Source organism: Hylobates moloch, unplaced genomic scaffold, assembly GCF_009828535.3.
Source record: "Hylobates moloch isolate HMO894 unplaced genomic scaffold, HMol_V3 SCAFFOLD_15, whole genome shotgun sequence".
In the NCBI taxonomy this organism is placed as follows: Eukaryota; Metazoa; Chordata; class Mammalia; order Primates; family Hylobatidae; genus Hylobates; species Hylobates moloch.
The window spans coordinates 88603730-88617440 of record NW_026652290.1 but is presented as its reverse complement, the minus strand read 5'-3'; the positions used below and the strand labels follow the sequence as shown (position 1 = coordinate 88617440).

The 13711-nt window shown below is 36.9% G+C and overlaps 2 protein-coding genes across 10 annotated transcripts in view; one reads left to right on the top strand and one right to left on the bottom strand.

The window, feature by feature from the left end:
- Nucleotides 1-4575, top strand: part of CRIM1 (cysteine rich transmembrane BMP regulator 1) — a 198558-nt gene extending 193983 nt beyond the window's left edge. For 3 of the 4 annotated variants that reach the window (XM_032178499.2, XM_032178498.2, XM_032178497.2), the window contains 2 exons: nucleotides 468-655; nucleotides 1996-3576. In XM_032178499.2, the coding sequence (XP_032034390.1) occupies nucleotides 468-655; nucleotides 1996-2172 (365 nt within the window). In that variant the 3' untranslated portion in view covers nucleotides 2173-3576. Of the gene's footprint in view, nucleotides 1-467; nucleotides 656-1995 lie in introns of all 4 variants that reach the window. The other variant, XM_032178495.2, reaches the window with a different exon arrangement.
- Nucleotides 4576-6111: 1536 nt separating this feature from the next.
- FEZ2 (fasciculation and elongation protein zeta 2) overlaps nucleotides 6112-13711 on the bottom strand; it is a 73325-nt gene continuing 65725 nt past the window's right edge. For 3 of the 6 annotated variants that reach the window (XM_058429129.1, XM_032178502.2, XM_032178505.2), the window contains 3 exons: nucleotides 11928-12003; nucleotides 9132-9197; nucleotides 6112-6632 (listed from right to left, as the gene is read on the bottom strand). In XM_058429129.1, coding sequence (XP_058285112.1) covers nucleotides 6616-6632; nucleotides 9132-9197; nucleotides 11928-12003 — 159 coding nt within the window. In that variant the 3' untranslated portion in view covers nucleotides 6112-6615. Of the gene's footprint in view, nucleotides 6633-7628; nucleotides 7722-7946; nucleotides 7976-9131; nucleotides 9198-11927; nucleotides 12004-13711 lie in introns of those variants that run through there. The other 3 variants (XR_004252401.2, XM_032178503.2, XR_009210149.1) reach the window with 3 other exon arrangements.

The following is a 13711-nucleotide window of genomic DNA, read 5'->3' as shown; positions in this document are numbered from 1 at the left end:
TGATTAGTTTTGATCTAATTAGTCTTAGCTATTACACTAGTAGGTAAAAGAATATACTTTGTTCTAGTCTCCTGTTTGCCAGTAAGCAAGGAGATCAGCTAATGTTTCTCCTTCAAAATCTGAGAAGACCGTATATGTTAATAGTAATCAAAATATTTTAATGGTCTAATTCACTTTTTCAAAATCTACCTAAGCACCTTCTTATTTTCTTGATTAGCTAGAGCCGGCATCATCTTATCCAATTATTAAGATTCTCACTCTGATTTTTTTTTTTAACATTCATCCCTAAGCACTCTGCCCTCTACTAAGAGCTCTTTGGATCAACATTAGATTTTAATCACATTTTTAGCCTCAAAAAACTGAGAAGCAATAAAACCAAGTTGCTGATCTCTATTTGCAATGTCGTTAAAATAATCCTTAACAATTCTGGTTTAGGTAATAAATGCTTGTAATTGTTTTTCTCCTAGATATGGGTCACCTCCAGGTAGATTACAGAGATAACAGGCTGCACCCAAGTGAAGATTCTTCGCTGGACTCCATTGCCTCAGTTGTGGCTCCCATAATTATATGCCTCTCTATTATAATAGCATTCCTATTCATCAATCAGAAGAAACAGTGGATACCACTGCTTTGCTGGTATCGAACACCAACTAAGGTACTGTCTTGCAAAAGTTAGTCTCTTAAATGATGAATCTAGGAAAACTTAACATTCATACTGAAATTGCTTGAAACTTTGTGTCTTAACCAGTGAAATTTTTACTTTGCTATTCATAGCCTCAAATCCATACCAGGCTATAGTATGAATCAAATATGTAGTACTTGCCCGGGGCTGGACTGATCACAAGGTGAATTATCCATTATCCATTGGTTAATGAATCCTGACCTTACATGGATCCAGTTTTCTGGATGTACTCTGAAGTTTTCAAATGAACAAATACTTCTGGATTTATTCCTAAATCATTGCTTATATTAGACATTAAAACATGATCACCTAGCATTTCTCAGTCATCAGTCAACTTACAATTGGGAGAGAAAAAAAGTCGCAAAGGGAGGGAGATAATACTCAGGAGAGGGCTGGAAGATCATGAGGGTATACAAAAGGCAAAAGGACAGGTCAATGCATCAAAGGCAAGCACCAAATGGAAAGGTCGCAGAAGATGAAGAGGTGGTGGAAAGTAATAGTAGACAAGGTAGGGAGAGGCAGATTTCACACTGAGGGAGAAAAGATGTATGTTTGTTTTCAGTACAAATATAAAGGGCCTCTAAATCTGCCTATTTTAAAGACAAGAAAAAACTGTATTAAGGGAAATAAATCATAATCCCTTCCAACTCTAATTCTACCTTTTGCCTTGAGTTGGTTTATTTTAATCATAAACCTTAAGAATTGGAAACAGCCTGAACAATTATGTAATATAATTTACTATCTGGTTAACCCTTCCATGTAAAAATTCTGTCCTGCGGTTATCCTGCCTCCAATTTTTCTTTGAACAAATGTACACTGGGCACAGCCTCTATGCTGGGTCGGGATACCGTTGCCTGTGTCCAAAGCTAGGAAACAGACCCGCTCATAAAGTGTATGGAGTGACTAGAAACACACGGGCTGGCCCAGCCTATGATAGTGTTCTACAGTCTGAGTGGTTAGAAATCATCGCTTTGTTTTTAAAATCTGCCTACCTTCCACTCATTCTTCAACCCCCTTTAAACACAGGTCTGCACTTCAAGGATTTGAAATCATTTCACCAGTCTTTTTTTTTTTTTTTTTTTTTTCCAGTTCCTTTATCTTCCTATTTGACAGTTTCTTGACATTTCACCTTAAAATACAGTTTGTCAGTGTCCCTCATAAAAGTATAGAACAAGATGTGATAATCTGCATGCAGTCTACCAATGAATTGTGAAACTGTTATCTCACCTGAGTTAGGTAGTAAATTTCTGTTCATTTGAGATAACGTAAAGCAACTAATTTTTTGTGGTTTTATTCCTCCTCTCATTAAATAGCCTTCTTCCTTAAATAATCAGCTAGTATCTGTGGACTGCAAGAAAGGAACCAGAGTCCAGGTGGACAGTTCCCAGAGAATGCTAAGAATTGCAGAACCAGATGCAAGATTCAGTGGCTTCTACAGCATGCAAAAACAGAACCATCTACAGGCAGACAATTTCTACCAAACAGTGTGAAGAAAGGCAACTAGGATGAGGTTTCAAAAGACAGAAGACGACTAAATCTGCTCTAAAAAGTAAACTAGAATTTGTGCACTTGCTTAGTGGATTGTATTGGATTGTGACTTGATGTACAGCGCTAAGACCTTACTGGGATGGGCTCTGTCTACAGCAATGTGCAGAACAAGCATTCCCACTTTTCCTCAAGATAACTGACCAAGTGTTTTCTTAGAACCAAAGTTTTTAAAGTTGCTAAGATATATTTGCCTGTAAGATAGCTGTAGAGATATTTGGGGTGGGGACAGTGAGTTTGGATGGGGAAATGGGTGGGAGGGTGGTGTCGGGAAGAAAAATTGGTCAGCTTGGCTCGGGGAGAAACCTGGTAACATAAAAGCAGTTCAGTGGCCCAGAGGATATTTTTTTCCTATGCTCTGAAGACTGCACTGGTTGCTGCAAAGCTCAGGCCTGAATGAGCAGGAAACAAACAAGGCCTTGCGACCCAGCTGCCATAACCACCTTAGAACTACCAGACGAGCACATGAGAACCTTTTGACAGCCATCCCAGGTCGAAAGCCACAAGTTTCTTTTCTATACAGTCACAACTGCAGTAGGCAGTGAGGAAGCCAGAGAAATGCGATAGCGACATTTCTCTAAAGCGGGTTATTAAGGATATATACAGTTATACTTTTTGCTGCTTTTATTTTCTTCCAAGCCAATCAGCCAGTTCCTAGCAGAGTCAGCACATGAACAAGATCTAAGTCATTTCTTGATGTGAGCACTGGAGCTTTTCTTACAACAACGTGACAGGAAGGAGGGAGAGGGTGACGAACACCAGGCATTTCCAGGGGCTATATTTCACTGTTTGTTGTTGCTTTGTTCTGTTATATTGTTGGTTGTTCATAGTTTTTGTTGAAGCTCTAGCTTAAGAAGAAACTTTTTTTAAAGACTGTTTGGGGATTCTTTTTCCTTATTATATACTGATTCTACAAAATAGAAACTACTTCATTTTAATTGTATATTATTCAAGCACCTTTGTTGAAGCTCAAAAAAAAGATGCCTCTTTAAACTTTAGCAATTATAGGAGTATTTATGTAACTATCTTATGCTTCAAAAAACAAAAGTATTTGTGTGCATGTGTATATAATATATATATACATATATATTTATACACATACAATTTATGTTTTCCTGTTGAATGTATTTTTATGAGATTTTAACCAGAACAAAGGCAGATAAACAGGCATTCCATATCCGTGCTGTTGATCACTTACCAATTTTTTGAATAACACAAAATCTCATTCTACCTGCAGTTTAATTGGAAAGATGTGTGTGTGAGAGTATGTATGTGTGTGTTTGTGTGCACGCACGCCTTGAGCAGTCAGCATTGCACCTGCTATGGAGAAGGGTATTCCTTTATTAAAATCTTCCTCATTTGGATTTGCTTTCAGTTGGTTTTCAATTTGCTCACTGGCCAGAGACATTGATGGCAGTTCTTATCTGCATCACTAATCAGCTCCTGGATTTTTTTTTTTTCAAACAATGGTTTGAAACAACTACTGGAATATTGTCCACAATAAGCTGGAAGTTTGTTGTAGTATGCCTCAAATATAACTGACTGTATACTATAGTGTTAACTTTTCAAACAGCCCTTAGCACTTTTATACTAATTAACCCATTTGTGCATTGAGTTTTCTTTTAAAAATGCTTGTTGTGAAAGACACAGATACCCAGTATGCTTAATGTGAAAAGAAAATGTGTTCTGTTTTGTAAAGGAACTTTCAAGTATTGTTGTAAATACTTGGACAGAGGTTGCTGAACTTTAAAAAAAATTAATTTATTATTATAATGACCTAATTTATTAATCTGAAGATTAACCATTTTTTTGTCTTAGGATATCAAAAAGAAAAAGAAAAAGGTGTTCTAGCTGTTTGCATCAAAGGAAAAAAAGATTATCAAGGGGCAATATTTTTATCTTTTTCCAAAATAAATTTGTTAATGATACATTACCAAAATAGATTGGCATCAGCCTGATTAGTATAAATTTTGTTGGTAATTAATCCATTCCTGGCATAAAAAGTCTTTATCAAAAAAAATTGTAGATGCTTGCTTTTTGTTTTTTCAATCATGGCCATATTATGAAAATACTAACAGGATATAGGACAAGGTGTAAATTTTTTTATTATTATTTTAAAGATATGATTTATCCTGAGTGCTGTATCTATTACTCTTTTACTTTGGTTCCTGTTGTGCTCTTGTAAAAGAAAAACAAATATAATTTCCTGAAGAATAAAATAGATATATGGCACTTGGAGTGCACCATAGTTCTACAGTTTGTTTTTGTTTTCTTCAAAAAACAAAGCTGTAAGAGAATTATCTGCAACTTGATTCTTGGCAGGAAATAAACATTTTGAGTTGAAATCACACAGTGTAACTTGCAAAAAGATTCCATCTCTGGGATCCAAAAGACCAATAATTAATTGTCCTTTTAAGGTTATCAGTCCAATGAACCTCTGGTGTCACAAGAAGTCCCCGTGCCTTTGTCATTAGGCGGGTCTTTCCCAAGGTATCCTTGCAAAAAGAAAAGTGTCTCCCAGAGTACGCAGTATAGCGGTGCTGTTTTTAGGGAGACAAGAAACCTACCTGCTGTCAGAAACGTGCTCATAACTAGTATCAAAATTAAATTAACTTGCTACGCACAGGAGGATTGTGGTGGGAAACCCTACAGTGGTTCGATGCTGAAGAAGAAAGAAAGACTTTACCAAGCAAAATCAGGGGAAGCCTAACTGCAAAGAGACTTTGAGCTGACAGGAAAAAATAGGTATATTTTCATACATTTTAGAATCATCAATTTAAGAATGAGCTGTAAACAGAACAATGTTGAGTCTCCTTTAAAAAAATATATCCCCTAAAGACTTTCTACTATATCATATACCCTTTAAAGCTACATTTCTTCAGTACAAGGCATCATTTTTACAAATTCACATCAAATTAATTTAAATTATTAATATTACTGTGTAAGTATACGTATCTGGGGAAAGGGCCAGTAAGTTCCACATAAGAACGTTAATAAAACAAGGCAACTATCTCGAGTTTCTCATACCCCTAGAGATGACAGCTGAAATGCCAAGCAGGCATTAAACTTCAAACCGAGCCCCTGCCTTTGCAGTCATGGTGACTCGGTTGCTGAGTGGAGTGAGGCGTATGTATAGCCCTGTTTGTTTGCTCACCGGTGTTTGAGTGGAATTGTGAAAGCCTCCTGTAGCAGGTCCCATATAGACTCTTACTTCATTCATGTCGTCTATGGGAGGGGGCTGCATGGCTGTTTTTGAAATGTCTCACAGCCCCAGAAAAAGAGCAGGACTTCCGTCATTCCACAGCAGTTCAGCATACTCTAATAAACGTCCTCCTCTTCCCCTTCGTAGCATTCTGGGACTAATCAGGGTTTCATCTGCTCACATATTGTAGCGATGGGCTCTGTGTGGAATTAAGGGAAACAATCTAGCACTGTAAGGAAAAAAAATACAACACAAAACTCCCAAATACAAGGCTCTCAAACATGTATTTTTACTTCTTAAAAAATTTATTAAATGCCATTGATTTGATTGGAACCAGCAAAAGTGCTCATGATATTGATGAATCCATAAGTGGCTATATCTAGAATTCATACTTAAGAAAAACACACAGGCATGAATAAAATATGACACAGTAATGAGAATGGGCAGTTCTGCAGTGTACACTTTCTCAAGCACCTCAGAGGACACAAACTTTTAAAGTACAATTCTTCACAGATACGTGAAGCAGAACATTTGAAAATCAAAAGTTAAATACGAGACTCTAAAAGTGAATGGCAATTTAATGGTTAAAATTTGACCAATGGTGAAACAAGCAGCAAGCTACAAAATCCATCATCACCAACAGTTTCAACGTTCACTAAGTATTAAACCAAAGTAATGCATATTCTGGTTTTGCCTTCAAGAACAGCCCAAGTTTATTCTGTTTCAGTATCTCTGAACAATACTGGTAGGTAATAGTTATACTGACAATTCTCACAAAAAACAGTGTTGGTTCTTGCCATCACTGAATTTATAGTATAAATCTCCCAAGGCTTTAATCTAGTTCATCAGTGCAGTTTAGATAAGAAAGCCATAAAAACAAATGGGCATACTGTCAGTGAATAAGAAATATAACTGCACATGCACAATTAATACTTCTCTCAATCTACCAAGAGAACAGTTTATTAGTAGATTTAACAAAAACCATCTCTAGAATTCAAAATAGTGCCCATATTTCCGTTGGTTCTATAATATAAAGAATTAGTGTAGTCAAGATCTGTTAATACTGAATCAAACCCAAGTTCAAATGTGCTGAGTTTCCAATAGCAAGAAGGGTAATGGTAGCCAGCTTTCAGAATAATGCTGTAGGAAATCTAGCTTGGAGCCCACCGCAGATAAAGTTGCTGCTCTATGTAGGACACAGAACTAGAAGAAAAAGAGAACTTTTAGCTACAAATGTATATTTTGTATACATTTACACAAAACATACATTTTACATGTACATTTAAAAACACCATTAAGTAATGAGAACTAAATGTTAATGCAAAGATCTATAGTAGCACTTTTTTAAAGGTTTTAAGAGGCTGTACCCAACAAGGACGAGTTCTCTCAATACACATTAGAATTTCCCAGAAATGAGACACCAAAAGGCCATGTCTCTTAGGGTGCCACTTGGAGATAGAGGCCCCTAACATTTGCCCTATACCATGAGGCTTGTGACACAGCAAACAGACTCCCTAGGGAAGTCAAAGAAGGGTGCAAGTTTCTGCACACATTTTTATTCCTAACTAGCATTACCACGGCAGCAGCCACACGTAACATTACTTCAGAATGAGCCTTGGGTACTACTGTCAAGGCAGCAGTGGCGGCAGGCTGCAGTGGGGTCATTAAGCAGGTGCGAGAAAGAGAAGCTCAATTAGCCCATACAGTGCCCACCCTACTCCCTTTCTCAGGCCAAATGAGACCACTTTTCTACCTTCTTTCACTTCTGACATTTGCATTAAAACTAAGATGGTGTATTTAGGCAGCCAAGCCACACTCTCATCTGTGTTAAAACAACAACAAACTAGCCAAAGGGGAAGGAGTATTCTCCCCTTGAGCAATATCCCCCTCCCAGGCAAAGTGTCCTCTTATTGGTCCCCAAGGAAGAGGAACAGTTAACCAGCTGTGAACTTTCAGGATGGGTGGAAAAGAGCATTTTCAATGACCCCACTTCACCACCTTCCCGCACACATTTGGGTAAATAACATCTCCGCATTACACTCCCGTCTTCGTTTTCTCTTACTACAGTCTCCGCTGTAGTCTTAAATCCTCGCTTCTTTTCCACCCAGTCCTCACAATACAAAGCCAAGACAAAACCACAGCACATGCACACAGACAGCTCATCAGAAGCAGGTACGGTATAGATAGAACTGGGCTTACAGACAGGAGCCAGCGGCCCGAGCATGAGGAGCAGAATTAGATGGGTGCTGCTTCCCTAAGGCATGCGGTATAGGTAGGTTCACAATTACAGTCCTAGGTTTTCAGAGTAAAGAATTAAAAATCATTTTTCCCCAGAGGACTCTGTTCTTTGGGTCATAACATCCTTCCATGCAGTTAAATGCTAAAATAGCTAGAGAATGCTTCAGAAGCTCATTCTATCTCTGGCCCTCATAGAGGCCTAGGAACCCACTATAATTAAAATTTAAGACATGTTCTTTATGTTCGTCTCATTCCTGCTTCACATCTAGAAGAACAAACCTCAGAACAATCCAGCTTTCATACCAATGCTAGCACAACACAAAAGCAAACAAAGATGTCAGGTATTAAAAAAAAAAAAAAATTCAGAATTTTATAGGGAGAAAAAGTCCTCCATCAGAAAAACAGCTTATTTTTTAAAATGTCAACTCAGTCTGTTCTACTCCAGTGTTAACCCACTAGTGTCTGGCCCATGCTTCTTACTCTCACCGCATCAAGACTCTTACAAGTGAAACGTGTGATTCACTTTGAGTACCCTGTGTATACTACTGAGGTTTCCCTTTCATGACACTATGGTTTAAGAAAAGACCATCTGAGGTTTCTAATGTCTCAGAAATCTTCATCTTCCTTGTGCTCAGCTAACTTTAATGGAGAAGAGAGAGAACCCAGAGAAGAAGACTGTTACTGGAAGAGGATTGCTCTCAAAACTATCAAACACTACAAGATGCATTTTGTGATGCTTTCAAAATCTGGTCCATGAATACCTGCTACTTTAAAAAAATATTTCATTGAAAAGTATTAATTTTGCCTCTAAGTTCTCCAGTCCCTTCTTTATCATCCACACTTTGCTCTTTCCTCAGCAAAGTAACTCAACCTCTCACTCTTCTTTTGCCTCATCAATATTCCCATCCTGTGTGAGCCTCACCTTGCCTCTAAGATTTGTGGCTGCTTTTTCACCGTCCTGGGTTTACGCAAGTCCATTCTTTTTATTTCCCCGCTTCCCTTCCTGTGTCTTACATCAGTCCCTTTCGTATTCCCTTTGGCACTGTTCACAGATGTGACTCTTCCTTCCTTCATCCGTCCTCACTAATGATCTGTCCTCCTTTCCACTGTCCTCAAGATGACAGAGACCACCCTTCTCAAATTTCCCAGTGCCAACCTGCCAACATCTGATACCCACATGATTAGGCGTCATCTCACTAATTTTCATCTACTACCTCCCTTGATGTTTATAGTTTAGCTGTAGAGATTATTTCCAACCCAGAACCTCAATAAAACTTAAATTTTATAAAACCATAATACATAATGTTGGTAGAAGTCAGTCATGTATCTAATCCTCACCCTGCATAATAAGATTAATGAAAGTTGTGCTTTGGGAAGTTACTGTCTAATGTATTAGCAAGGTGATATATTTACTGACTAAACCAAACCTCCCAGCCATCGCACCTATACCATTATAAAACTCACCTTTCAGAATATAATCAGTTAACAAGCTCGGAACTTTTTCACTGTCCTCCTTCATGGCACGAAGAACTGCAAAATGGAAGAGGGGAAAAAAGACAACAATTAAAAATTTAGATCAAAAGTATTATTTAATTTCAATCATTGTGGCCTTACTCTTCCTTAATTATAGGATATAACTGACTCATACAAATTATATGTGATTTTCCTGATAAGGGGATACAACAATAAAGGCCCAATAATTTATTTTAGTGGAGTAAGTCCACAAGAATTTATTTTAGGTAAGAATATCCCACTTACCTGAGAGTTGCTTTCCTGATTTAAAATTTCCAAACAGTGGAGGCAAAAAAGAGGAATTGGGTTATTTACAAGGAGCCTTCGCTCTGTAATAATACTGGAAAGTGGGTTACTGCAATGTGCACCTTAATGAACTCTGTGCAGCAAGAAGACCTCGGTGCTGTAGATCAAGCAAACTAGAGAAGCTCTTAGAGAAATGGACAGTTAGCTATACCCTCCAACAAGCATATCTGTCAGACTCCTTGGAAACTTTCAAAGAAAAGACCCAAATGAAGAACAACTTCCATGAAGCAGCACCTGGCATCTGCCTGGCTGTCGCCGCCTCTGCACTACGGAGGAACCTGGGAGAATTAGCCTCATTCTAATTTGACAATTTTATCTTCTAAGTAAAAACTAAAATAGAAAAAACAGCCACCTAGTATAATGTTTTTCTTTTTTAAGCTAGACCATTCAGGTTGAGATAAACTCACAAATATTATACTTTAACAGAGATTCCCAACTCAAATTTTCTCCAAAGCATCCTGGTAAAAATATTTCACTGTTTTTCACCACTGATATGACAAGGCAAAATAGTATAACTGTCACATCAGCCTTCCTGGGTTTAAACCCTGGCTCTGCCACTTCCTAATTGTGTGAAGCTGAGCAAGCTACTTAACCACTTTTGCACCAAGCTCTTCATCTGTGAAATGAGAATAATAATTAGATTTAATCTCAAAGGTTTGTTATGAGGACTAAGCTACTAATTCAGATATAAAGGTCATATCATAGTGCCTGGCACATAGTACATGCTATGTATTAACTATAACTCTACTAATATTATGTAAATTATTATTATTATTATTATTGCACCCAGAATCCCCTAATAGCTTTTATGAGGAAGACTACATATCCATAAACACTGTGACTGTCTCCACAGGGCTCTTCTTTTGGAAAGAAAAGGAGCTTTGGACACAAATACGTCCAAAGATTCCAAACTGTGTCGACCTATAAAGACATCTCGATGCTGGAATTGTGATGACTTTAGTTTGACCAACGAAGTATTTGTTCTTGATCTGAGGCCTGCCAGTAATTCCTGGCTTGTGAGCAATATTTATTTATGTTCCCTTCTTTAGAGGGCTACCATGTGCAGTATTTCTGCTTCCAATCGTGTTTAAAATTTTTTCTAACTTCTATATAAAATCACATACCAAAAACCAGCATCATTAAAAGTATAATTTCCTGGGAATTAAGAGACCCAGCTCTGTAATTAACCATCCCCCTGTGTGATCTTGAACACGCATAACTTCGTAAGTTCTTCCTGAAAATAAGAGGGCTAGCTACCCAGTTAATCTCTTGATTTTTTATTTCAGACTGGCTGGCATCACTTGATTTATCCATATTTAAATATAAAACTTTTTAAAGAATTATTCACCAAAGGAAAGAATAAAAGCTCCAAGTTAGAAGGCAGGGAGCTAAGAAATAAGACACTTGCTTCTACTCAGGTTTTCCTTGCCCATTCCTCTTAAATTTCCAAAATAAATATCATCATCCATACTCATCCATGTGATGCTCTTTCATTTGGTTCCCTCCTAATTAGCAAGTATCATAAATATTTACCATCAAAGACCTAACAGATCAGCAAATTCAATCCCTCCATTTTAATGGCTAACTGATAGTAACTTAGCCAAAATCATACATATATTAATCTATTTACTGTGAGGTAAATAGAACAAATATTTTTTATCCTAGTTTTTCAATGTGAGCAAAAGAGAGTAAGTTAACTTCCAAGAATATCCCTGAAAATAACAGGGAGAGAACCAGAATTCAGGGCTCATTGGCGGCTATAAGACATACTCAGTATCATGTATATTTAAATCTAACAATTTTTTTTAAGACAAGCCCATTGAAGGTACATTATCTTTGTCTGCCTTGTTCACTAAAGTATCCCAAGTGCCCAGATCATGGCCTGGTACAGAGTAGGCCTTCACCAAATATTTGCTGAATGAATGCATGTTCTTAAAACATCACTGTCAATTTATGTTCTACCTGTAAACTACTCCCTCGGGTTCTACATTCGTAAGAAATAAGAAGTGTTTACCCTAAGTCTTTCCTATTCAGTTACTGACAGTCATAGATACATAAGATCCATAAAGAATTTCATTTATGATAAATGGATACGTTCTTAAACATGTAAGAGATGATGGAGATTCAAGTTATGCTTTTTCCCAAAATTTTAGCTTATAAATATTCCACGGTAAGAAAAACAGAAAAACTACAAATATTTGCAGGTAAAACAGAAAAACTATAAAAATTTCAAGGTAAGAAAAACTACAAATCAACACTAGAGTTACTGTTGTATTTAATGTCACAGCCATTTTTGGCTTCATTCTTATAAAAATAAACAATTATATGCATCATTTATATCCTAAATTGACAAAACTAACAACAAAATCAGCCAACTAAAGTCAGGTGTTTACCGATCAGCAAAAGGAAATCAGGTAATAGTTTCATTTTGTCTTTGCTCACTTTTGGTTAATATTTGAAGATCTTCAACAGATGGTGGTCCGTTTTTTTTCTCATAAGGAATGACTGTAGTCAAATACTGCCAAGTTTAAAAAAAAAAAATGTGTCACTTAAATCGGAATTACCTTATCTGCAAAAAATTTGATACTGTTACTAGAAGGTCTATTTCATAACATAAAACATAAGCTACTTTGGTAATGAAAACACAGGTATTGTATGGGAATAAAGGTTACTATCTCAGATGGAGCTCATTTTTTTTTTTTTTGCCCACCTCTATTTGCTTCATACAAACCTAGTGTAAACAGAAACAACCACCTTTTTGCATTTCAGTTATTGAAAATTTCACAGGACTAAGTCTGAGGATGGTTTACTCAATTTGTTCATTTTTGAAGTGAAGTATTATCTCACATTCTACTTGCATTATTTTTCAACACATTTTAAAAATAGCAATTTAAACTGAAAACATAGTTTTAACAGTTCTGCACAATAAAGTAATTTCCAACAGCAAAATAATTCTGTTTCAGACCATTTTTATTCTGGCTGAACAAATGGTCCACATATATAACATGACAACTTTGAAAAACACACACTAGCTTCTTTCAGAAGCTAACAAAGACACACTTAAATCGTTTTAGAAATGCATCATTACTATTATTTTAAATTATTGGGTAAGTCATTGTAAACGTTTTTAGGTATTAAAGGAGAAAAGCGAAAGTTGAGAATGGCCTAAGGGGAAATGAATAATGAAAATTAATGTCTGAAATTGAGACAAACTTCCTAGTTCACTACTTGTAAAGGCTCACAAGTAACAGCGCCATGTCTTATAACTAATCCCATGAAAGCATAATCCATAAATGATTGTCCAGATTTTCCTGTTCTTACCATCCCACCAAAAAAATAGTTCCGTGCATTTCACATATGCTCATATAGAAAGCCAGTGGTTTTTACCTGGAATCTCTTAGCTCCACCCATTATTTAACCTCGTGCCCTAAATCTCAGCTCTGTGGCTAATCCTCATTGAGTGATCTTATCCTGCCCATAATTGAAAAACAGGATAAAGAAAGCTGCTTTACAATAACTGGATCCCTAAGTCCAGAAAAGTGGTAAAACTGCATAGTTCAATCTTTGAGACACTTAAGTGTTCCACCATCTTTTTGATGTAGACTTCCTGCAGGTGATGCCCACTTGTATAATCGAATGTTTCTTTGTAAAGAACAACAACAAAAGGCCAGAAATGATGTGTTCCTGGCTTCACTCTGCACATGTCAGGCAACCTGGAGAGGCACCAGGAGGCTGCGCCCTGGCCCGCTCTCTGGCTACCTGGCTGCATCTTCAGGCCTCCCTGCTCCACTCACAGTTTGGAAGATTCCTTGCCTTCTTGTGAGGTTGAGAGAGGTGAGAGGCACCGGAATGAAAACAAAAATTCAAACATCCCTTCATGGAGCTCATTGATGAGCTGCAAATGTCAGTGTGAGGCTTCCCTCTTTAATAGGAATGATCTCCCTTCTCGAGAAACACTTAACTACCTGCAGTAAAATCTCCAGGCATTTGAACTAGGTGTTCTTTTGCTAAACTTCCTACAAGCTACATTTTGTACACCTTCTTAATCTGCACAGAAGAGCTAACTTAAAGAGTTTTCTTTTTTAAAGTGAAAATTTCATATAGTGAAAGGTAATTTTAAGCATACCCATTAATGTGAATGTTTCCCATGTTCATGATGTTCCTTCAATCATTATACAAAAATGTGAATAAAAAGCAAATTGCTAGATATTTGATTATATATTCAT